The sequence below is a fragment of the Ochotona princeps genome, chromosome 12 (genome assembly GCF_030435755.1).
Source record: "Ochotona princeps isolate mOchPri1 chromosome 12, mOchPri1.hap1, whole genome shotgun sequence".
In the NCBI taxonomy this organism is placed as follows: Eukaryota; Metazoa; Chordata; class Mammalia; order Lagomorpha; family Ochotonidae; genus Ochotona; species Ochotona princeps.
In genome coordinates, this window is record NC_080843.1 from 63,214,109 (window position 1) to 63,239,334 (window position 25,226).

Genomic DNA, 25,226 nt, shown 5'->3' on the forward strand with positions numbered 1-25,226 from the left:
GTCGTGCAGCGGAGTTAGCTGACCCCGCGCCGGCGCTCCCCAGGGAGCGTCGGGTCACTCCCCTCCTGGATTCACCCCAAAGACCGCCTCCACCCAGCGCGGCTCCCGCACTTTGGGCTTCCGCGGCACGCAGGCTCCAGGACCGCGCGGGAGGCGGGCAGCAGGCGCGCCCGCCCTCGGTTCCGCCCCCTCGGCCGCGCGCGCGCGCGCGCGTGGGGTGGGGTGGGGCTGTGGGCCGGAGGCCTCCGGGCGCGCGCTGCTGGAGCGCCGGGGCCGCGCGTGGGGAAGCGCGGGAGCGGGCGGGGCGGCGCCGCCGGGCCGCGCAGCTGCCGGGCATTAGGGCCTCAGCGGAGCCCGCTGCCCGAGCGAGCGCGCTGGGCGGGGTGTGCGGCGGGAGGCTTGGCGGGCAGGCGCGGGCCCGGAGGCAGCGGCTGCGCCCTGCGCCGGGGCGGAGCCGGGGGCGGGCGGGCGGCCGGCAGGCGGGGGCTGGGGCCCGAGGCCGGGAGTGCCTGAGCGCCGGCGGCGACGACGGCTCCGAGCGGCCCGGCGAGGCTCGGTGCGTGGGTCCGCGGTGGCTCGGGGTCCGCCCGCGCGGGCTGCGGTGCGAGCGGGCGGCCCGGCTTCCCTTCTCCCCCGCCCGCCGCCGCCGCCGCTGTGATTGGGTGGAAGATGGCGCTGGGCGGATGGAAATCCTAATGACAGTCTCCAAATTCGCCTCCATCTGTACCATGGTAGGTGCGGCGGGAGGGCGGCGCAGGCGGCCCGGGACCCCTCCTCAGGCCGGCGAGCGGGCGGCCCTTGCCTCTCCGGCCCTCGTCGTGCCGCCCGCGGGGCCTGGCGCGGGGTCGGCGGCCCGGGCGGGGGCGGTTGGCCAGCGCGCGGGTGATCCGCGGCCCCCACGGCCGGGGAGGGGAGGCGCCCACGGCAAGGGTCAGGGTTGGGGCGGTGCGGGGGGCATGCTGGCGAGGGCGCTGGACGGAGCTGGGAGGCGAACCCCGGCCTTGGCGAGCCTGCCTTGGTCTCTCTCGGCGGAGCTCCACCGGCCTGTGGGGGCGCGTGGGGTGGGCGCGAGCGGGGGCCGTGGGCGAGGGGTCGCAGGGGCCAGGGCCGCGCGGGGCAGCGGCGTCTGCATTTCCGTCTGGCCGGACGCGGAACGGACAGGGCGTCCGCAGCGGGGGCGGGGGGTCTGCGGGCAGGAAGGAAGGGTCTCGTCCGGCCGGGATGGGCAGGTTGGCGGCTGCCGGGGAGAGGACGGAAGTCAAGTGCAGGTTTCCTCCCGGCTCCTCGGGACCAGGCCGGGTGTGTGCGACCCCGTGCCAGGGGCAGCCGTGTGTGTGGAAACTTGCAGTAAGTGGCTGTCGAGATCCTCTCCATTTTCTACTCTGAGAGGAACGCCGTTTCCAACATGTGTCCAGGTGGCAATCTTGTCCCCGGGCATCCACGTTCAACGGAGGAAAGCCGCTTTGCTGTCATTTGTTTACTTTAATACCCCAGGCACATCTGGACGTGGCTTTGCGGTGTTGTGTCTGTTGCAGGGACCGACTAGCCAGGGCCCTGGGGCTTGTTTTTCTTAAGGGTTTTTTTTTTTTTTAAGGCTTTAAGGGGGTGGGGGAAAGAAGTGTTAATGCTGAAAGTCTCCATTGAAGCAGAGCGTGTGGATACGTTTAAAACGTGGGGTGTTTTTGTGCTTGGCCCTAAGGACCGCATTTTTCCACGTGATGGGGCAACTTCCTTTCATTCGCTCCTTAGGAGCTAATATGTAGGGATCATGATTTATGAGTCATCACCGAAAAGAAAAAGTTGCTCTTTGCGACGTGAGCTTGGACGTGACTGGTCTCGAAGACTCGTGAAAGCTTGTGTTTCTGAGCTCACTAGCGCCTTTTTCGTGCGTAAAGAGATTCTTCAAGCAACATAATGCCTAATCTCTGGGAAGGATGGTCAGTGTGATTGCCAAAGATGTTCTAGAGGCAGCTTTCTCTACTGCCTGTTGAGGAACCGGCTGGAGGAAAAAAAATGGCCGGGATCAGGTGGGCTTAAAAATCTACCGGGTAAGAGTCCTGTGGAAGAATGAGTCATTGAAGAATCCCTTTCCCCAAATGGGCGTGTGTTTTCTTGCTCAAGATTTACATGTCAGGGACTCGGTTAAAACCATTTCCGAGGTTTGTTGTGGACTGACCGTGTTTAGATAGACCAGTTCCTATCCCGGTGATTTCAAAGTGAATGCGATCATTAGCCTTACCGCGATAATTTGCCCTAACTGCCAAGTGACACACCTTGTGGGGCCAGAGTTCATTGCCAAAGTCTAGGGTTTCTTTAGCGTTCATTCTGTGCTGAGAGTTGTCAGTACTGCAGTTATAGTTTCTGCTTTCATGATTGCTTTCTTCTAATTGAGGGAGACGATACTATTGGGAGGAACAGTTGTGTGCGTGGACTTGCTGAAATCCCGTCAGAGGAAAGGAGGTGCAGGTGTGGAAGGTCATGCATGGCCCAAGTGGGATTCTGATGGCAAGCGTGATAGACCGGCAGGCTTTTTCCAGCGCGTCCACCCCAGTGCATTAATTGCATATTAGTGTGTTCATGGTTGGCAGGATGTCTTGCCTGCCCAAGGGAGGTGGTTCCAAAGGTACTATTAAAATTGGGTGTGTCGGGGTTCAGCTTTGAATGCATTCTGGTGGCTTCCCAAATAGTGCTAAATATCTCATAATAGTTTCTATTTATGCTTTCAATACAATTGCCAAGCCCTCTTGTGAGAAATGACAGGGTTGAACATCCGAAACGGCCACGTTCTTTACCTCTCAGGCCAGGCTTGGTGCACCCTGGCCTGTCCTTGTCTGGCAAGTTCCTGCCTGTCCCTTGGGTAGCCTTCCCTGAGTGAGCCTGCCCCATCCCACGCTGCCCACGCCCCCATGCTTCCTCATATAATTTCACAGTGAGTTTTTGTAATCTCAGCAGCGCTTAGACCATACTTACTGTGTTTTCAAGTTTTCCTTATCTCCTGCTTGGTTGTGAGGGCTTTAAGGAGCAGCACTGTCATTTGTTTTTGTAGCGTGACCAGCTCCTGAGCACAGGAACTTGTGTGTATAGTAAAAGTTTCTCAAAGTCATACGAATGTATTCAGGAGTGGGTTTGGTTAAGCCGTGGTAAGCCAGTGTGTGTGCAGTGGCTTAGAGCAGAAAAGCTGGCCTTGGAGGGAAGGTGAGTTCTCAGAGAGGCAGCAGTTGGGAAAGCTCTTAGGATGAGTTGAAACTGTATTTTCCAAATCCTGAAGTCTATGTAATTCTCGCATTTGTCAGAATGTGGCACCCAGAAAAGTCTTCAAGGCCATGATTGGACTGGGTTGAGTAGGTGTGTTAGAAGCCAGCCTCTCAGATAGGTCTTAGTAGATCAGGGCTGTTTTTCTGATTTGTGAAAATTAGTAGAAGCCGGTTTTTCTTAAGTTAGTATTATAGTCTGACTCTAATGAGTTGATTACACTTAGAGTGATTGCCTTGAATGGATTTCTGATGGCCTCTCTGGAAAGGCTTCTTTTTGTTTGTCCGTGAAATAACAACATTTTCTGTATCGCATGGTGTTGGTTTTGCCTCTAAAGTGATTTAAAACTTCTGGGCCTGTCCCACAGTAACTGTCTAATATCCCATATTGTGTTTAGTAATGGTGAGGCAGTGGGAAGGGGCAGAGTCTCCCTGGGCGGGCTGTGGTTTGGAGCTGCTGAGGTGGAGGTTGGGGGCTGGTCCCGCTGGTCTGTTACAGCTGATTGCAGGGAGCAGGTGCTACCTACTCTAAGGTCTGACTGTGGTATCACTGTGCCGCTAGAAAATCTGGAAACTAGATAAGCTCTAAGATAGCCAAAAGATCAGTATTCGCCTCTCAACGCATATTTACTTTATTAAAAAAGATAAAGGAGCTTATTCCATTGAGACAGGTTTGAATTGTTCCCCTCCCGCCCCAATAACTATCCCTCCTAAATGAATAAATGACTAAATGGAGGCGGGTGTGGTGGTGTATCGGGCAAGAGCTGCTGCTTGGGACACCTGCTGCTTGTCTCCACTTCCCATCCAGCTCCCTGCTGATGCGCATCCTGGGAAGCTGCAGGTGGCGGTTGCCACTGTGTGTGGGGGATGCATGGAGTTCCTGCTAAGCAACCCCTGAGAAGTGAAAGAGTGGTTGGAAGACCTCTCTGTGTCACCCTGCCTTTCAAGTAAGTGAATCAAATCTTTTAAAGTTTTAAGATCAGTTGAATTTCAAGATAAACCTACAGAGTTTGATTCTATAAACAAGATTGCTAGTAAGGCACATACTAACTAGGTCAATGACAAGTCATGCATTTCATGATTTGCTTTTTAAAATATATTTACTTAACTTGCAAAACAGAGACAGAGAACACTTCTGTTTCCTGGTTGATTCCCCTCATGTCCACAACAGCTGGGCCTGGGCCGTGCGGAAGCCCAGAGACTGGAACTCTGTCTGGGTCTTGCACTCTGGCCACCTTCTGTGGCTTTCCCAGGTGCGTTGCGAGGAGCTGGTTTGGAAGCATTAACAGGACTGAAAGCAGCGCTGCAGTGTGAGATGCCTGTACTGAAGGTGGCAGCTAAACTTACTATGCCCCGGTGTTGGCCTCACAACTTAGTGATTCTTAGAGGGTAGTTTAAGGGAGATAATTTATTCTGTTTCATTGTTTGGCATTTATTTATCTCAGGGAATGTGTATGTGGGGAAAACCTCTTAAAAACCTTCAGATTTGATTTCTCTGTTGAAGTAGAGTGAGAGGTGTTGAACTAGATGTCGTTAGTAAATCGTGCTACAGTGTTGTTTCCTTGTAAAGCTGAAATTGGATATTCTCTGCTCCTTTGAGATTTTATGAATGGTTATTGATGTCATTGTCCTCATTTTGGGAGCTCTAATGTTTTAGATAATATAAAGAACACGGAATTAGATTTGATTTAATTATGTCTAGTTGGCTTGTTTCTTTTTGAAAAATGATGGAGAATTGCAATCTGAACATATTTTTCTAATTTTGAGAGCATTTGCTGAAGGTTAGCGATAGCATTTACCTCTTGTAGTCACACCCTCATGGCTAGTCACAGTTCTTGTTATCCTTCTCTTTGCCACTAGCAGTACAAATCATTCGGTTCCTGTTTGTAAGATTCTGCACTGATTTACCTCTCGGAGTGTGACTGAACTTGCAGTTCACAGGACTCGCCGTGGTAATGACTCCGTCCTGTTGGCTGCTCCTCTGAAGTGATTTGTTTTTCTCCCCTTTGAAACCGGTGGCGTTCACTGCTGATCCGTTAGTTCAGTAAATCGTGACCAGAATTGAAATGTGTTTTGTGATACACAGTTATATCAGTTCATGTCATCCTAGGAGCACTAGTGTAGGAACTGACATGTAGGACATGTTGGCATGTCACCTCTCTCTCCTGGTTCTGGCTTCCTGCTCATGCAGACCCTGGGGGTAACAGTGACTGGGACTTCTCTAACTGGGCTCCTGTCCTCCATATTATAGACCTGGATTGGGTTCTTGGCTCCCCACTGTCTCGGCATTTGGGGAAGTAAAACTTGAATGGGGGCTTGTTGTCTCTCACATAAATGTAAAACAAAAAACCCACATTAGTTTATTAGTAGTGCATGCTTCTGAGAAAGCATACTTTATTTTGAAATTAAGTTGATCGAGTGCCCGTGCAGTGGTATAGTAGGCTAAGCCTCCACCTGTGGTGCTGGCATTGCATGTGGGCGCTGGCTTGAGTCCTGGCTGCTCTGCTTCTGTCCAGCTTTCTGTTAATGTGCCTGGGAAAGCAATGGAAGATGGTCCAAGCCCTTGGATACCTGCACCTATGTGGGAGACTTGGAGGAGGTGACATGCTGTTGGCTTAGGACCGGCCCAACTATGGCCTTCGTGGCCATTTGGGGAGTGAACCAGTGGATGGAGCATCTCTCTCTGTTCTCTTCTCTCTCTGTAAAACTGCCTTTGAAATAAAAACTTGATCTTTATTAAAAAATTAATTAGGTTAGTGAATTTTTTCGTTTTTGGAATAGTCTGAAAAAGATTCTGTTCATTTTGTCTGGGAACAAAAATAGCTGATTTAACTTGTAACATTCTCAGATATGTTTTAGAGGTTTAGACAAATTGGGATTACTATTTCAGGGGAAAGCACACCAGCTTTTTGTCATTAGAACAAGGTATGTATTGAAGGTAACTTCAGGCCTTATTCCCTTTTGCATTTTCTTGTTTACTGAGACCGGTTATTTAGCTTGATTCCTGAATGCCCCCTTTGCTGCAGTAATCTCTCTGCTTGCCTGACAGTGCACTTATCATCCCTGCTCTTTCTCCAGTGTGCTGGAAGAGGATTGTGTAAACATATCCCCCCAGTAATTTTTTTAAAGACTTATTCATTTTTATTGGAAAGGTGTATTTATAGAGAGAAGGAGAGACAGAGAGATCTTTGATCTGCTGCTTCACTGGCAGCTGAGCCAGACTGGAGCCAGGAGCTTCTTCTGGGTCTCCCACATGGGTGTAGAGTTCCAAGGACTTGGACCATCCTCTGCTGCCCTTCCAGGCTGTAAGTAAGCAGCTGGATGGGAAACAGAGTAGCCAGGACACAAACTGGCGCCCATGTGGGGATGCTGATGCCTGCAGGTAGAGGATTAACCTGTTGAGCCACTGTGATTCTTGTTCTCCCTCCTCCCTTCATACTCTTAAGAAAATGAATGAGTTAGTTTGAGAGAGAAAGAGGGAGAGGGAGGGAGGAGCTCTCGTTTGCTGGTTCACTCTCCAAATGGCTGTAATGCTTGGAGTTGGGCTGGGTCTGGCTGGCCTGGTGCCAGGAGCCTGGGACTCAATCTAGATCGCTCTCCTGGGTGACTGGGACCCAGCTACTTGAAGCAGCACCACTGCCTCCCACGGTCTGCTTTAGGACAAAGCGAGAGTCAGGAGTGAGAGCTGGGTGTGGAATCCAGGTTCTCCAGTATGAGATGTGGCTTGGTTGAACACCTTCCCATCCACACTACTTGGAAGTATTAGAAGAAATGCGTACATGCATGACATCAGAATTCATAGGTTGTTGGGTCACAAAGTTTCCAGAGAGCTTGTATTGGTCAAAATACACACACATACGTGTGTGTGTGCATTTATATAGAATTGGATCATTTAGTGTCTCGTGCTCAGAACTTGTATTAGAAGGATATGAGCATGTCACTTTAATTTGTGTTGGAGGAAAGGCCATTGAGTCTTCGTTTTCACACGTGTGCTGAAGAAGATCCAAGTGGTGGTATGGATGGGGTATGTGGAGTGCAGAACCCGAGGACGTGGGGTGCTCGCCGGTGTGTGCTCTTCTGCCAGAAAGATGTTTATTTCTTGAAAGTGTGTCCTGTCTAGAGTGATGTGTAAGCTTGCGTGGTGTCTCCTGCAGTAATCCTTGTGTTCAAAGCCACCTGCCAGTCATTTACTTCCAGCTTAAAACAAGATGTGGGTGTTTGTTCTAGCGAGAACTGACAGCCGTTCTTGAAGGGGCAGCGAGCAGCCTGTCCCTGCTTGTGCAGCCGCTCTCAGTAGAGGTGGACTGTTGTTGTTGGTAATGGGACATTTTTCATGCCAGGAAAAGAAAGTGCCCTTTTTTTTAAAGTACGCGTATTTTTCTTTGAGTGAGGGATGACTTTTTTTTTCCTTGGAAACTAAATGCTTTCAAGAGATACAGTGTGTATGTGGGGACTGAGCGTACAGAGGTGACTGATAGGCTCTGGTCTTAAGGAGCTGCTCCACTGGTGTGTCCTAAAAGGGTGGCAGTTGTGCTGATCAGAGACCCTGCCGTGGCATCTGGGTGAGAACAGCCTTTCTTGTGTAACCTTGGGCCCATACAGACACTGTCTGCAGAGCTTTCGAAGAGTTGATGAAAAATGAGTGTTCCAAAAATATTTGGAGCCAGTGCAGTGTCATAGCTGAGTAATGCTTTGCTTGCAGTGCCAGCATTCCATATGAGTGCTGATTCATGTCCCGGATGTTCCACTTTTGACCCAGCTACCTGCTTATGGCCTGGGTGACCACCTGAAGATGGCTCAAGTGCTCGAGTTCCTGTAACCATGGAAGAATCACCTGACTCCTGGCTTTGGATTGGTTTATCTCTGGTCATTGCAGCCTTCTGGGGAGTGAACCAGTAGATGAAGGATTTTTGTCTCTTCCTTTTCTCTGTCTTTTAATTAAAAAAAAAGCATTCTTTAAGAAAACAAAAATCATGGATTCAGAATTTTTTGTTTTGCTGTAGGATTGTCTTTTAATTCCATTTGTCCGTGAATTTGGTGGCATTCTCTCAGACCATTTGTGTGTGACCTGATGGCAGCAGGCCGGGGAGCAACTCTCTGTGCTGTTCAGGACATGTACCATAGTGGAGTGCTAGAAGATGTTTTTGAATTTAGTGTAAGTAAAGGTAAACAGATTTGAAAGAAAAAGCTGTCATTTCTGAGAGAGAGAAGGCATCCGGAAAAAGCTGCACAGGGCAGACTGGAACTTTGCAAAATGAGCAGTCATTTATTATATAGTCAGGAAGGGAGGGGGACCCACCTGTGCTACTCCTCGGAGGTGTGGGAGGTGTGGCATGGGAAGGATCTGTGAGAGAGAAGGCTGCAGAGTGATTGACTCATCCAAATCATCATTAAGCCCAAAGAAATGTAAAAGCAGAGGAAAATATTGGGCATATAAAAAGCAATGCAATTGCTAAAAATATCTTGGTAAATCACATTGATAATTTAAAGTTTATGTATTAATTTATAATATATTAATTATATACATATATACATATACACACACAAATATATACAATTTGAAAGACAGATTTATAGAGAGAAGGAGAATGAGAGAGAGATTTTCCATCTGCTGGTTCACTCTCAATGTTGAATTACCGGAGCTGAGCTGATCTGAAGCCAGGAGCCAGGAACCTTGTCCAGGTCTCCCACACGGGTGCAGGGTCCCAAGGCTTTGGGCCGTCCTCTACTGCTTTCCCAGGCCACAAGCAGGGAGCTGGATGGAAGTGGAGCTGCCTGGTTATGAATCGGCATTTAGAATGCTGGTGCTGCAGGCTGAAGATTAGCCTGTTGAGCTGCTGTGCTGGCCCCTACTTGTATTTTTTCTTTTTTTAAAGGTGAGATAATAAGATGGGTGAGATAGAAGGGTTATTATTCAGTGGGTAGTTGAAACTTGTTAAGGGCCTCACTCTTGTTTAGGAGCCAACAGAACAACCACTGTTAGAAAATTTAAAATTATAGACATGTTACAAATAACGAAGGTATACATTCACATGAGAATGAATTTTCTGACTTTGAAACAAGCAGAAATTTAAACCCTATTATTCAGAGTTAAACCTTATTATTCAGAATCTGAGGACAGGAAAATAGGCAAGACAGGATGCCAAGAAAAAGTGGCATCCAGGAGAGCAAGATGAGGTGGAGACAGATCAGAGAGAGGTAGACTTCTCTTCCCAGTGAAGGAGCTGATTGGGCTGAGAACAAGGCACTGCTGAGCAAGGAGTCTTCCTGGGGTTGAGCGTAAGGACGAGGCTGTTAGCAGGAGCTGCGTGCCGTCACCACACTGCTTAGATTGCTGTCTGAACCATTTTGCAAATATTCAGTTTCTTAGTTCTTTGCCTGTTTTAGAAGACATAGTAGTCTTTTCTCAACCCGTCACCTGGAAAGTCCATTCTGAGTTAGGGTAGTTCGTTTTAGCCTGACTGGCAAAATGGGAAGCAGGCATCTACCTGGGAGGGAGTGCAGCTTTCTTGACTGTCAGCGGTAGGATGTCTTCAAACCAGGGTGTTGCAGAGTTCAGCTGTGTGTGTATTCTACACTGTTGTCCTTTTTGCCAAGATGACAAACACAGAAAGAGGAGAGGCACATCTGACTTCTCTCCAGGCTGTTTAGAAAACCTCAAGTTGTTCCTTACATGCCCATCTGCAAGATACCAAGGGAATGTGCTGCTGTTGGAAAAGGAATGCCCGTAAGTGTGCGGCCAGCAGGCTTTTGGCATTGCTGTGAACAACAAGTTAAGAGCAAGAGTTTCACCAAGAGAATGAATATGCGAATTGAGCCTGGACAGCTTCCTGAAACGTGTGAAGGAAAATAATCAGGGCTGGAAGGAAGCTGAAGGGGAAGGCCCCTGGGCTCAGGGAGAACGCTCCCAGCCCACCAGCCCCACCCAGGGCAACCTGCATTGTCGGAGCCAGAGGCGAGCAGGCATCTGGAGCTGCCAAAACCATTCCCCAGGAAGCCATGGCTTAGTAAACCTAAAACAGCAGAAAGGCCTCTGGGCTGTTAAGCCAACAGTGAACTAGAATAGTAATTTCCCAGTAGATCCAACAAGATGACCCAAGTGAGAGTCTCCTGTGTTATGAATGCATGTTAAAATCCATGCCGTCCTTACTGGTGCGCACAGGGTGTCGCGAGGAAAGTATGTGTGATCTGGTCAGGTGTCAGGGGCTACAGGGATCTACAGTAAGGCTCCCAGGTTACCTTTGACAAACTGGGGTCCTTTCAGAGTCTGAATATGTGTGTTTTAATGATTCGTCTTCTAGGAGGCACTGGTCATTGATATGCAAACTTTTGGTGACCTTTTTCAAGAGAAGATCTGGCCCCCTCCCCCTTTCTCCACTGTGTTGGAAATTTATAGCTCACTGCGTTGTTGCTTTTAAAATTTGTTTTAATAAGGCATGTGGGATCATTGACATACAGTTCTTTGCCAAGTTGTGCTGTGAGGAAGTGGTTAGCTGCTCCTGGCAGCTGCTACCTACTGGCAAACTCTGTTACTCTGTGTGCTGGTAACATTCTTTCTGAAGGTCTGAAAATGTAGTGAATACACTGTGTCCGCAGTAGTGGTCTAACTTAGGGCTTTCCGGTATGTCTCAGCCGAGAGCTGCTGCTGCTTAGAAAGAACCTATCCAGGCACATGTGAAGTTAGCAGTAAAGGTCGAGAGGCGGGAAATAGTGAAAAATAAAAGCCTGCTCTTCTTTGGAATGGAAAATGTGTTTCTATCTGGCGAGTCCACCGATGAGCCGCTGGATTGCTTTGCCTATGATTATTTTTCTCGAAAGAGGTAGCCATTACCCTCTTTTGTGGGAAGGAGAATGTGACCACTTGACTTGTTGAAAGCAGTGTGTTTAACCCCGTGGAGTTACTCCCACTGGTTGTCTAGGTGCTTACCTCCAGTTTTTCTTTGCCATTGTGGCAAAGATTTATTTATTTTTATTGGAAAGGCAGATCAGGTTGGTAGAAGGCAAGACAGAAAGATCTTTTTTTTTTTTTAAAGTTTTTATTGGAAAGGCAGATGTACAGAGTGGAGGAGAGATGAAGATCTTCCGTCTGATGGAAAGTGGAGCTACCGGGATTAGAACCAGCACTCATATGGGATCCCAGCGCGTTCAAGGCGAGGACCTTAACCATTACACTATTGTGCTGGGCCCCCCCCCCCCTTTTTTTTTTTAGTCACCATTTACAGGATTTATTTAAAAACTCTTGTGTTCTGTTATAATGTTATAATGTGCTATCTAACATTCAGCTGTATGAAAATACTTAAAGCCCAACTCCAAAATACTATAGACACAACCACACTAAACACATTTAAGTATTGGTGCTTTCCAACTAGTGAGCAACCAGTATACTTAAATAACATGGCTTGCTGCAACCTAAGAAAACCATCATTGATTTTATTTCCTTCCCTTGACTCTAGTTTTCCTGCTGCCATTTAACCCTACATAGATGTCTCAATGGGTATGGGTGCCTTTTAGACTCCAATACAGATTTAAATGTAGGTACAACTTCAACCTTTCCAGTTGCTCTCCCCAAATGGCTGCAACAGCTGAAGCTGAGCTGATGCAGAGCCAGGAACTTCTTCCGGGTCTCCCACATGAGTGCAGGATCCCAATGCCTTGGGCCATCCTCTACTGCTTTCCTAGGCCACAAGCAGGGAGCTGGATGGGAAGTGGAGCAGCTGAGACATGAGCTGGCACCCATATGGGTTGCTGGCACTTGGAAGTAGAGCATTAGCCAGATGAGCCCTTGTAGCCAGCCTTGCTTTTTGAGGACTCTCACCCACACAGGGTGATGGAGGTGGTGTGTTGATGTTGAGTGTGTGAAGAAGGACCCCGGGTTCCGAAGGCTTCAGCTTTAAGGCCTTCCTGGAAGACCAAAGCTTTGGTTCTCTGGGCTTGTAGGGAACCGGAGTCTCGTGTGTTCACTGCTTCTTTAGCAGCCTTGAGTGTGTAGTGCCAATGATGGCCTCACGATGATGTCGTCAGGACTTTTATGTAAAGGGGAGCAAGCTCTGGAGCAATTTGTGGACATCAGAGATGGAACGCTTGATAGAGTTGCCCAAGAATACCAAAAATAATTGTGCCATGATTTTGCTGTATGAGTTTATTAGATTATTTTTTCCTGGCTTTTTTTTTTTTTTTTGCAAGTGTTTCTTTAGAAAGAGCCGTCTACTTTGATTTGTTAGTTAGCTTCCTTTGTCTAGTAGGAGGAAGCTTCCCTCTCCTCCACCAAGAGCCCAGTTAAGGTTGACTTGAGGGTGTTTGCAAATGAAAGCAGAAAGGAATCCTATAAGAATCTGCCGTTCACCTGACAGCGGTGCTTGTTGCTTGCCTGTTTAACTAACAAGATGCTGGCTAAATCGGTCCCCTTTTTTGTTCTCTGTGTTGTTGGTTTTGTCATGATCTCCCTAGCCTCATTAAGGTGTAGTTGACAAATACAGTTGCTGGTATGTAAGGTCTTTTTGCTCAGGTCCTGCTGTTTCCTGACATCCCGGCATTCTGCAGCCCCTAAGGTTCCCTTCACTTCCTTGTGCCTGGGTGGACTGCCTCGCCCTGTCCCCCTCGTCCCTGTCACAGCCACCTGTGTAGTGACTGACTGCAGCTCAAGCTCAGAGCCTGGTTGTGTGGTGATGTTCTGGCATGTTATGTCTGTGATAAGACTTAGCAGACTGGTAAGACTGAATGTGACTTTTGTAATTTTTAGCTTTCCCAAGGAATATAGATAGGGATCTAACAATTACTGGGCTAAGTAATTCAGATTGATAGCACACCTGTCAACCATAAAGTTGCAGCAGGATTAGGTGGCCAATTTAGAGTGGATTATGTAAAAAAGTTGGGCTATTTTTTGATTGACAGCCAAGTTAACAAGGTCTTCTCCAGGTTAATGGCCTTTTAGAGAGAAGGGTGGGCTATACAGGTGTGTCCTGCTTGAGAAATGACATTTATTGGTTTATTAAGATTTATTTATTTTCATTGGAAAGGCAGGCAGATTTACAGACAGGTCTTTCATTCACTGGTTCATTCCTCAGATGACCTCAATGGCTGGAGCTGAGCTTATCCAAAGACAGGAGCCAGAGCTTCTTCCAGGTCTCCCACATGGGTGCAAGGTTCCCAAGGCTTTGGGCCGTCCTGGACTGCTTTCCCAGGCCACAGTCAGGGAGTTGGATGGGAAGTGGAGCAGCTGGGACACAAACCTGTGTTACATAAGATCCCAGTGCTTGCAAGGTGAGGATTTTGCCACTGAGCCATCACGCCACGTCCAAGAAAAGAGGTTAAATGAGAAAACATTCCTGAAACCCTGAAGTTATGTGCCTGCTACACAGGCAGTGGTGTGTGGTAAAAATTAGTTTCTGTCTCATTTTCTGGAATAATCTATGTGTAATATCAGCTAAAATATGACATTTTTAGAAGTAAAATGAGGAACATGCTTTAGTAATTTAATATTTAATAAATAGAACTTCCAAAAATAGGAATTCAAAAGTGGGTTGGTTGCTCAGGCTTGACTGAGTGTATTATTAATAGTGTGATACTTGATTACTTTGGAAATGATAGTTTCTTTGACTTCTGCATTTTGAAACTTAAAATAAATGACAGTATTTAAAATTATGTGGTTTGAAAACAATCTTCCTACAAAGTGGAGGACCAGCTCTTTCAGCAGAGATGTGAGTTAGTAGGAGTTAGGGTGTGTGTATGTTTGCAATGCCAGCATTTGTTTTGTGTGTTTTGTGTGTTTTTAATTTATTTTATTTGAAATGTAGAGATAGGCAGAGAAGGGTCTGCCTTGTACTGGCTCCCTGCCCAAATGCCCACTGCATTTGGGGGCCAGGCCAAGCGGAAGCTGAGAGCCTCTTATGTGGTGCCAGGGACCCAAATACTTGAACTGCACCTGCTGCCTTGCAGGGTGCACGGTATAGAATAGGAAGCAGAGTCTGTCCTGGAAACTGGGGGCTCGGATTCGGGATGCAGTGTCTTAAACTGTTGTGCCAGACATTTACCTGCTGTGCTGTATCCCTCTCCCTCCCCTCAGCGCCCGCTCAAGTGAATCACTTCCAGGTTTATTTGCAACTTGCACCTTTTACCTCATACGTAAGTGGGCATTTTAAAAATATATGTTGTAGTTATGTTGTTTCATTCTAGTTCAGTATTCTGCGTATTAATTCTGCATGATAGTAGAAAAGCTTGGTTTTATATATGTACTAACATTTGTTTTCATTAACAGTTGCGTTAGTTTCTTAGGATTGCCCTAACTGTGGGGTTTACTCTAATGAGTAACTCGGCCCTGGAGGCAAGGAGTCCCAAATGAAGGGGAGGTGAGGGAGACTCCCTAGGCCTCTCTCCTGGCTTCCAGTGCTTTGCTGGCTGCCACTGGCAAGTTTGTTTGACCTTTCCATCTATTCTTTGATGTTCACATGAATTCTCCCTGTATCATCATCCTCTTTATTTTATTGGAAAGTCAGATTTACAAATGGAAGGAGAGACAGAGAGAAAGATCTTCCATCTGCTGGTTCACTCTCCAAGTGACCGAAATGGCAGGAGCTGAGCTGATCGGAGCATCTTCCAGGTCTCCCCTATGGGTGCAGGGTCTCAAGGCTTTGGGCCATCCTTGGCTGCTTTCCCAGGCCGCAAGCAGGGAGCTGGATAGGAAATGAAGCAGCTGGGATATGGACTGATGCCCATGTGGGATCCTGGCAGTTGCAAGGTGAGGACTTTAGCCACTAGGCTACTATGCCGGGTGCCTCGGTGTGTCTTGTGTGCTACCTTCATGTTGCCTTTTCTCTATAAATGTCTGTTTCTGTTCAACTTACCGCTTTTGATGACACAGGTGATGCTGGATTTAGGATCAACCCTAATGACTTCCTTTCAACTTGAAGACCTCTGTAAAGACTGTTTCTTAATAAGTTTATACTGCAGAGTTTTGACGGAGGTGAGGTGGGAGGGTCTGACTCCAGCGTGTCTTTCTTAGGGGACACATTTGATCGAAGGGAATAGCCAGGGCTGTGATTGCAGTCAGTATTACTGCATGTTCGTGCAGTAGGGTCATGCGCTACACATGCTGGCCCGTATATTGCTCAATAAGTGTGAGCACTTCTTCGCCTCCACCACCAGGGCATCATTTGTCTGTTGAAGGGAGTAATTCTGTCTCATGGCTTCTCTCATCCTCACACTTGGTTGATTGCATCCCTTATGTGGTAACTCACCTTGTAAGTATCCTGTTGGGAAGGAGGCTTCATGCAGATTTCTTGCTTTTTTTTTTTTTAAGATTTATTTATTTTTATTGGAAAGGCTGATATACAGAGAGGAAGATCTTCTGTCAGATGGTTTACTCCCCAAGCGTGCGCAACAGCTGGAGCTGAGCCATAGCAGAGCCAGCTCTTCCTGGTCTCCCACACAGGTACAGGTTCCCACGGCTTTGGGCCGTCCTCGACTGCTTTCCCAGGCCACAAGCAGGGAGCTCGATGGGAAGCAGGACCACCAGGATTAGAACAGGCGCCCATATGGGATTCTGGTGCGTGCAAGGCGAGAACTTTAACCACTGTGCTATCATGCTGGACCCCCTTTTTTGAGGGTGGGAAGGCAGTGGTGGAAATGCAGTTGACCAGTCCGGGCTATTGTGTCCTATTCTGTAATGTCAGGTGGACGCTGTGAGCTTGGTGCCTGCGTTGTGCACTGCCCCTGCAGTTTGTCTTCTCATGTTTTTTTTTTATCAGCTGCTGACAAATAGTTGCCCACATTCAACGTGTTACTAGGGTTTGAAACAGAATTTAAATTGTAAGTTTTTTCTTATAAGGAATATTTTTAAACATTTAAGGTAAATGTAGAGCTGTTCTTTGTTATATTTGAGGTTGTATGGTGTTTCTTATAGTTTTAGAATATTTTAATGATTTTATGCCCTAGATAACAGGTTAAATCTTAAAAATAAAGGTGAACTTTTTCCATATTTAAGTTTGTGATTTACAGGTAGATGAATGGTAGGTAATGACCTTGTGATTTACAGGTAAATGAGCACAAGGGAGTCTAATGAAAATTGTTGCATGTGAATTATATCTGAATTATAATTAATATCTTAATTCTTCACTACTTTTAGACAAAGCAGTTCTGTTTTACATTTTTCATATATTTTGTTTTGAGATAAGTGCTTTTGTATTTTTAGGAAATATTTCTTTTCATAAGCACAAAACATAAAGAGAGAAAGAGAGCAATCGTGGGAGTGTGAGCCCATGGTAGATACTTTTTTTCTTTTTTTTTTTTTTAGATTTATTTTTATTTTGTTACAAAGTCAGATACGCAGAGAGAGGAGGAGAGACAGAGAGGAAGATCTTCCATCCGATGATTCACTCTCCAAGTGAGCGCAACGGCTGGTGCTGTGCCGATCCAAAGCTGGGAACCAGGAACCTCTTCCGGGTCTCTCACTTGGATGCAGGGTCCCAGAGCTTTGGGCCGTCCTCAACTGCTTTCCCAGGCCACAAGCAGGGAGTTGGATGGGAAGTGGAGCTGCGGGGATTAGAACTGGTGTCCATATGGGATCCCAGCACGTTCAAGGTGAGGACTTTAGCCACTAGGCCACGCTGCTGGGCCCCATGGTAGATATTAATGTGCCGTCTGTTGGTGCTGGGTCAGAGGGAAGCCAGTAGCCAACAACTTCATTTGGGTGTCCAGAGTGGGTGGGTGGACCCCACGTACTTGTTGCCTCTGGTGCATTCGCTGGAACCTGGATGGGAAGTGGAGCAGCCTGAAGCTGAAGATGAAGCTCCGCCGTGAGATGCAGGCATTCCACGCAGTGGTTAAGCTGCTGTGGCACAAAGCCCACCCCCGCGAATAGCAACACGAAACGGTTATTTCAGATTCTTAAGCATATGAGTGCTTACGTGAGCTAAGCTGCTACCAGAGTTTATGGATACTAGGGTACATTATTTTTGTTTGTAGTGCTTAAAAAATAACTGCATCAGTTTCCAGGCGAGGCTGTAACAGATCATCACGGTTTAGACAGCACAACTTTGTTGTATGTTTCTGGAGGCCAGGAGTCCAGAGTGGGGCTTCAGGAGGAGCAGGATGTTGCCATGCTCTGTCCCTTTTGGAGGCCCCAGTGCAGAGTCTGGGTCACCTTCCTGTGGCCAGAGGTGGCCTGCACGGTTTGGCTCCTGACCCTTGTTGCGACTCTGTAGCCAGCAGTGTCTGCTTGTCCTCACATCCTGCTTGTCTCTTGGCCTCTGCCTCCTGCTTCCCTGGCGAGCACTCTGATTCCGCAGGGCCCACCTGGGCAGTCCAGACGGTCTTGCCCACCATGGTTGTTTTAGTGTCTTGGATCCTCCTGCAGCTTGCATTCCCCCTTGCCAAGTAGCATGCTTTCCAGTTCTGGGTTTAAGATGTGGACATTTGAGGTGGCTGTTTCCCTGCGCCTATAGTGTGCGCATATTTTTAAACCTGCTTATATTAGATGTGGAAAATCAATTCCTGAAGGGAATATGACCTTTGGGCTGTGTTGAGTGCTGGAAGTGGAGTGGATTTTTGGAAAAAGGGAGGTAGTGGAAAAAGGGCTGGAGTGGATTTTTAACATACCATTTGCAGCAAGTGATGTAAAGATGTGGCTGTTACTTGTTTGGGTTATTGGAATAACCAAATAGACTTTTTTTTTTTTTAACAAAAATTGATTTATTTCTTTGAAAGAGAAAGGAAGAGAGAGAAAGACAGAAAGAAAGATCTCATATCTGCTGGCTTACTATCCAGATGGCTGCAAGGGCCAGTGCTGGCGAGGTCTTTGCCAGGAGCTGGGCGCTTCTTGCAGGTCTTCCATCTGGATGGCAGTGGCCCAAACACTCGGACCATCGTCTGCTTTTCCCAAGCACCAGCAGGGAATTGGATCAGAGGTGGAACAGCCAGGACATGAACCAGTACTCATCAGTGCCAGGACCCGAATGGATTTTATTTTTAAAGATACTTGTTTTACTTGAGAAAGAGAGAGAATCTTCCATCTTCCCTCTGCTGGTTCACTTCCTGGAAGACTGCTGTGGACAAAGCTGGGTTGGTTTGATGTTAGGAGTTAGGAGCTTCTGAGTCTCCCAAGTGGGTGCAGGGTCCGAAGGCTTGGGCCATCTTCTGCTTCTGTCCTAGGCCATTAGCAAGGAGCTAGATTGGAAACAGCAGCTGGGTTTTGAACCAGTGCCCAGATGGGATGCCAGTGCTACAGGCAGAGAATTAGCTTGATATGCCACCACACTGGCCCCCAAAGTTAAAGTTTCTCTTGAAGCAATGTTAGTATATCATCATCCTTAAAAGGGGAAAGTGAAGATGCAATGAAGTGTTCAGGAGATTTTGCTACCAATACTTTGACAGATGTTGCTAATAGTAAATAAAGATTTAGCAGCATGTGAGGTTTAAAAATGCATAATATGAGTTTAACCTGTACTGTATGATCCTGTTCAACACGGAATATCTAGGATGACTTTAGAACTTATAATCAGATAAAAATTTTTTATGTTAGTAATATTCAGATGGTATTTGGGTTTCATTAAAGGATAATCTTGGAGGCTTAGGCACCTTAAGACAGACTGTACCTCCTTAGGACAGGACAGGCAAGAGTTTCCTGTGGGTGGGAGATGGATTCTTTTTCTTTTTTCTTTCTTTTTTCATATTTTTAATATTGTTTATAGTTAAGAGGGGCGGATGCCCAGGTGGACCTCCAATTAGGGAGGGAAAGGTGGAGGTGTGGAGGAAGGTAGGTGGTATAAGCATTTCAGTTCTTTGGTTTTTATTCTCTTGATCTGGGAGTGGGGAGAGAATGGCTCCTTGCTGTCACAGTATATCAGCACCTGGGGATAAGAGATAGTCATTTGATGACATCTTATAGACCCCTGTGTGGGGAAGAGTGTTCCAAGGGTGTTACCTCAGTGGTTTTCATGGTTCTGAGATGTCATTGGCTTTGTTGCATCAGGGTTGAGAAAATTTTTCCAAGCTCTGTTGGCTGACCAGGGCCACCTCAGTGTGCACCCTCAGACCCACACACTTGCTGCAAGGAGAGTTGTCCAAACTTCTGCTTTCCATCCTATGAGGCAGCTGGCATTTGCTGGCCTAGATGAGCTGGCCGTCATGTCCCCCGAGTGACTCTGGGCATGCTGTTCACTGCACAGACATCAGTAACTGAGAAGGCCCAATCTCTGTCACAGGCACTCCAAGGTCAGACCACTTATCTTGTGATTTTCCCTGAGGCCGCAGTTTGAGTCCAGCAGTCTAGTCAGAGTTCCCCCAAGAAACCTCAGCTGGGGTGATCTCAGAATTGACTTTTGTGTGCACCAGCTACTACAGAGTCAGGTTCAGTCCATTACCTGCACTAGTAACGAATGTCCCGAGCATTGAGCTGGTCAGTTCTGCCCCAGCCCTGTCTCATGAGAGCTGACGGTTGCTGTGGCCTAACCCAGCCCAGCTTGCCATGGGCCTGGTTTTGATGTACACCACCAGATACATGGCCTACTTGGGATGACACCCAATAACCTCCACCAGTTCCACCCCCTTATCTGTCCTGCATCTCATCTGGTTCTCATGCTTACCCATGGATGTTGCAGCATAGCTCAGCCTAATCCTGTTCCCAGACCTGGCCCACATGCATGCTGACAGGCACTGCTGCCTTGGCCAACCTGGCCTGCCCCGAGCACTGATTCTCATGCTCACCAGTGGGAGCTTCAACTTAGTAAGGGAGTATCCATAGTATCCCTACCAGGCCCAGACGCAGCCCTGGCTCTTGCATCTGCCAGGAGGTACTGCTCTCCAGCCTGACAAGGCTTTCACCCAGTTTCGGCACTTGCCAGTAGGTGCTGTGTCCTAGCCCAGCTAGCCCGCACCCATTTTGTCTGTTGCGCTGATGGATTTCTGGGTTTCTGGTTGACTGTTGGCAGCCATTTGGGAAGTGGCCCAGGGGATAGAGCCTCTCTCTTCTTTCGGTGTCTTCCTTTCTCTCTTTTTTCACTGCCTTAAAACAAGAGCAAAACCTACCATCTGTGAGTTCACTCCTCAAATGCCCATGTAGCCTGGGCTACGCTAAAGCAGGGAGTCTGCAGCTGCATCCAGAGATTTTCCTTGTAGGTGGCAGGGGCTCACAGACATGAACCATAATAACCGCTTCTTCCATCCCAAGATGCATTAGCAGCAATTTGGGTGAGAAGTAGAGTGAACAAGACATGAGCAGGACATGAACTGGCACAATATGGAATGTGAGTGTCCTAAACATCTCGTATGTATCTATTTTATGTGCATAACCATAAATGTACATTGAAGGTATCAAAAGTGAATTTTTTGGGAAGCTATAGACTGCAAATGCTTAGTATAAAAAAGTTGTCTAAGACACTGAAGATTGATGTGCATTTCTTTTTTTATGAAAGATTTAATTTTTTTTATTTGAAAGGCAGATTTAAGGAGAGGAGATACACGGAGAAAAATCTTCTATTCGTTGGTTCACTCCCAAATGGCTACAGTGGCCAGAGATGAGCTGATCCAAAGCTAGGAGCCAGGAGCTACTTCTGGGGCTCCCATGTGGGTGCAGGGTCCCAGGGCTTTGGGTCTTCTGCTGCTGCTGCTTTCCCACACCACAGACAGGGAGCTGATGGGAAGTGGAGCAGCAGGGGCATGAACCAGTACTCATGGGATTCTGGTGCTTGAAAGTGTAGGGTTAGCCTACCAAGCCACAGTGCCAGCCCCTACATATTTTTCTTAAAACAGTTTTCTTGAAATATAATGCATGTACTGTAAGTTCAAACACTTAGAGTATACAATTCAGTGTTCTTTGGGGGGGCATATTTTAAGATTTTATATTCATCACTGCAATTTTAGAGCATTTTGTTTACTTACGAAAATACTCTGTATCCTTTCCCGAATATACTCTATCCTTTTCCGAAGATACTCTATCCTTTCCCTCCTCTCCGACTCCCACTCTAGCTCTCAGAAGCATGAATCCACTTTGTGTCTCTCTGTTTCTCTGCTTTGGACTTGATTGGTGAAATTATGCAATGGTTTTGTGGCTGAATGCCTTGGCTTAATGTGCTGTTTTCAAAGGTTATCTATGTTTCAACATGTATCAGTACTTCATTACTTAATAGATTGTTACTCCATCCTATGTCTTTACCAAAATTTGTGCATTTGTCCCTTGGTGGTCATTTGAGTGGTTTGTCTGTCTTTTTTTTTTTTTTTTCTGTTAGGAATAATGCAACTCTGAGCTGTGAAATGGAGACTAACATCCAGATGTGAGGGTACAATGTAGTATGCATTTCTACTTCCAGACAAAGATGGACTTAAAATGGCATGTGATTTGTCATTGTCACTATATCTTGACAATAGGATGCTGGACTCTCTGCCATTGTCCATGCCCGCAATGATGGACATATGACTGTGTATGAAGAACTATATGTTAGTAATAATATAGAGGAACTAGGTGGTGGGGGAGGGAGTTGGGGAGGGGATAAGGGAAATGCCAGGAGCCTATGGAACTGTATCATAAAATGATAATAATAATAATAAAATGTAAAAAAAAAAAATAGGAATAATGCAACTCTGAACAAGAGTGCTGCAGGTTGAATTGTTTGAGGATCTGCCAGACAGTGTCTGAGCAGGGGAGTCCGGAGAGCAGTCCTTTATAAATACTGAAGGATGTCAGATGTAAACTGTCTCCTGTGGACTGTCTGTACTGTCACGCACCATATGTACTGATGTTTTGCTAACAATAGGCCTCTTCTACATAGGTTATTTGTAGTGTTATATCACATAATGATGTCATAACCATCTTCATTTGTGTGAATACACTCTGTTTGCATACTGACAGAATTGCCTACCAGTGTGTTTTTCAGGACCAGTCCTCATTGTTAAATGACATGTAACTAACTGTGCCTTATGCTTTTTGATCCAACCTTACAATCCCTGCATTTACATGATACTCTTTAATCCATTTATATTTAATGTTATTTGTGAGACAGCTGGATTTGTACCTGCCATTTGCCTTTTGCTTTCTATGTCTCATGTCTTTTTGCTTCCTGTTTTTTTCACCTTAAGTAAATGTTTCTAGAGTAGCATTCTAATTCTATTATTACTGCTTTTACTCTTAATTTTTGAGTTTTCTAAAATGTACTGTATCAGAAGTTATCTGAGTCAGCCTTATTTATCTTTCTACTAGCTTAATATACTGCTTTGATTTTAGTGATAGTAGAATATTACTTTTTTTTTTAAAAAGATTTATTCATTTTATTACAGCCAGATATACACAGAGGAGGAGAGACAGAGAGGAAGATCTTCCATCCGATGATTCACTCCCCAAGTGAGCCGCAACGGGTTGATGCGCGCCGATCCAAAGCCAGGAACCTGGAACCTCTTCCAGGTCTCCCACGCAGGTGCAGTGTCCCAATGCATTGGGCCATCCTCAACTGCTTCCCCAGGCCACAAGCAGGGAGCTGGATGGGAAGTGGAGCTGCCGGGATTAGAACCAGCGCCCATATGGGATCCCGGGGCTTTCAAGGCGAGGACTTTAGCCGCTAGGCCATGCCGCCGGGCCCTAGAATATTACTTCTATATAGATCTACTGTTTCCCCCCCTTTCCAGGGGGGTTATTCTTACATATATTACATTTGTAAATGTTAGGAACTCAAGTAATACATTGTTACAATGAATACTTCATATTCTCTGTTCACTTCTTAACCCACTACAGCCTAATTATTTTGTGGTATTATTGGCAAATATATTATAGACTGAGTATTTCTTGCTCACGATGCTTGGGAACCAGAATTGTTTCGGATTATGGAGCCCTTTAATTTATGTAATGAGAAGTCTTGGATGAAAGCGAAGTCTAAACAAAAAACTCATTTAGGTTTCATGTAAAAGTTATACATGTAACCTGAGAATTATTTTATACAGCATTTTAAACGTGTCTATACTTCGTGATTTGTTGTAAGGTTGGGTGTGGAATTAATTTGGCACTAAAGTCCTTTTGGATTCTGGAGTACTTTTGATTTTGAAATTTTGTATCAGGGATGCTCAACCTATACTTAATTTCTATATGTTCTACTTCCAACAGTACATTATACGCAGGGGCAGGTGCTATTGTGCAGTGGTTCTTACCACTTGGGATTCCCACATCCCATGTTGGAATGCCAGAGTTTGAGTCCTGCCTCTGCCTCAAATCCAGCTTCTTGCTAATGTGCACCCTGGAAGAGTAGTAACTGGTCAAGAGTAATGAAGGTCAAGTAATTGGTTTTCTGCTACCCGTGCTTGTGGAAGACCTTGGTGTGGATATTGGTTCCTGTCTTCGGCCTGATCTAGCCCTGGCTGGTGCAGGTGTTTGGGAAATTAAGATCTCTCTGCCTTTTAAATAAATACAAACAGCAAGCACTTATTTAAAAATATTATTGTATATGATAGGTTCCTAAATCAGTTAAGAAAAGGAGAAAATTAATTTTTTAGCATCGTTTGTAATTTAGCAATTAATATTGTGGACACTCTTCCATTTGCTGGTTTACTCTCCAAGTGGCTTCAATGGCCAAAGCTTTGCCAGGAGCCAGGAGCTTCTTCCAGTTCTCCCATGTGGCTGCAGGGTCCCAAGGCTTTGGGCCATCCTCTACTGCTTTCCCAGGCCACAGACTGGGAGCTGGAGCAGCTGGAATTAGAACCGGTGCCCATATGGGATCCCAGTTTATGCAAGGCATAAGCTGAGCCCTTGGGCACTCTTTAATTTATTTTTGTTCACGGGTTTGCCTAGATTATTGTCTAAATCTTTTCCAGCCTGAACAACTTCCTCTAGTGTCCCTTGTACGGTGTGCCTACTAATACAGCAAAGGGCAAGCTTTGTTTTTTTGGTCTGGGAAAGTGTTTGTTTCACATGTAAATGCCAGATTAAGCATTCCTGGTTGACAGGTTTTTTTTTTTTTTTTTTGTGAACACTTTGAATTTCTTGCCTCAGTGCCTTGCTGTTTACCATGATTTCTGCTTTCTTTGCTTGGACTTGTCAGATTGTCGTGTGTCTGTGTTTTTTTTTTTAAATATATTTTTATTTTGGATTTTGAATTATATGGTACAATTTCTTATAGGCTGGGATTCCCCCCCAAACTCCCACCCCTGACAGGTTGTCCCCATTTTACTACAATGGTGTAGTCCTTCATAAGGAATCATAACTCTATCAGTCTTATTTAAATGTCCCCCGACATTGCTGGTACAGACAATGTCAGACAGTCCAACATCCCGTTGTCTACACATGTCCAACAGTTTCATTGGGAATCCATCTTTCGTCTGGAAGTAATGGATTCATGTTCCATTATACCCCCATATCTGGATATGATAGATCCTAGTACTCCATCACTATACATTTCCATAATTGAGAAGCCATGAAACCAGGTCAACAACTGGTATGAGTTAGAACAGCCACAACAACAACAGCAACAACAACAACAAATTACAGGACCATGAAAAAATGCTCCACTGAGTAACCAACACATGAGTAACAAAAAGGAAACACAAAAGTCTCTTGGGAAAAATGATGCCAGTGTGTAATGCCAGGGTTGTCTGTGTTTTACGAAGCGGTGTGTTCTTACGTTCTGATTTATTTTGAATGTCCATCTTTTTTCAGTGAGAGTTTTTCTTTTTTTAATGTGTCATTTTAATTCTGTATGTCAACTTCACAACTCATGGTTAGATTCAGAGTCTTTAAATGTCTAATCTGAGACTATATTATTATAGTGAAGTATTACAGATATTTTTAAGAAAATCTCCAATTTCCTAAAGTGAAATGATGATACGAATTCCTTCCCTGCATGGTGAATTGTGTGCCTTTGGATTGTGTATTTATGCTGCATTTAAAATTGTGCAATGCTGCCCTTTAAGGTGGCGGCTGCATGGGGTCATTTGGCAGTTTCCTAGGGCTTCCCTCAGGGTACCATAAGCTAGAGTGGCTTAGAACAGCCAGAGTGTATTGTTTGA

At 46.2% G+C, this 25,226-nt stretch overlaps 1 protein-coding gene across 2 annotated transcripts in view; it reads left to right on the top strand.

Annotated features, from left to right (window-relative positions):
• Positions 1-334: 334 nt before the first annotated feature.
• Positions 335-25,226, top strand: part of USP12 (ubiquitin specific peptidase 12) — a 95,430-nt gene continuing 70,538 nt past the window's right edge. The window contains exon 1 of one of the 2 annotated variants that reach the window (XM_058670939.1): positions 335-731. In XM_058670939.1, coding sequence (XP_058526922.1) covers positions 684-731 — 48 coding nt within the window. In that variant the 5' untranslated portion in view covers positions 335-683. Of the gene's footprint in view, positions 732-1,206; positions 1,348-25,226 lie in introns of those variants that run through there. The other variant, XM_058670938.1, reaches the window with a different exon arrangement.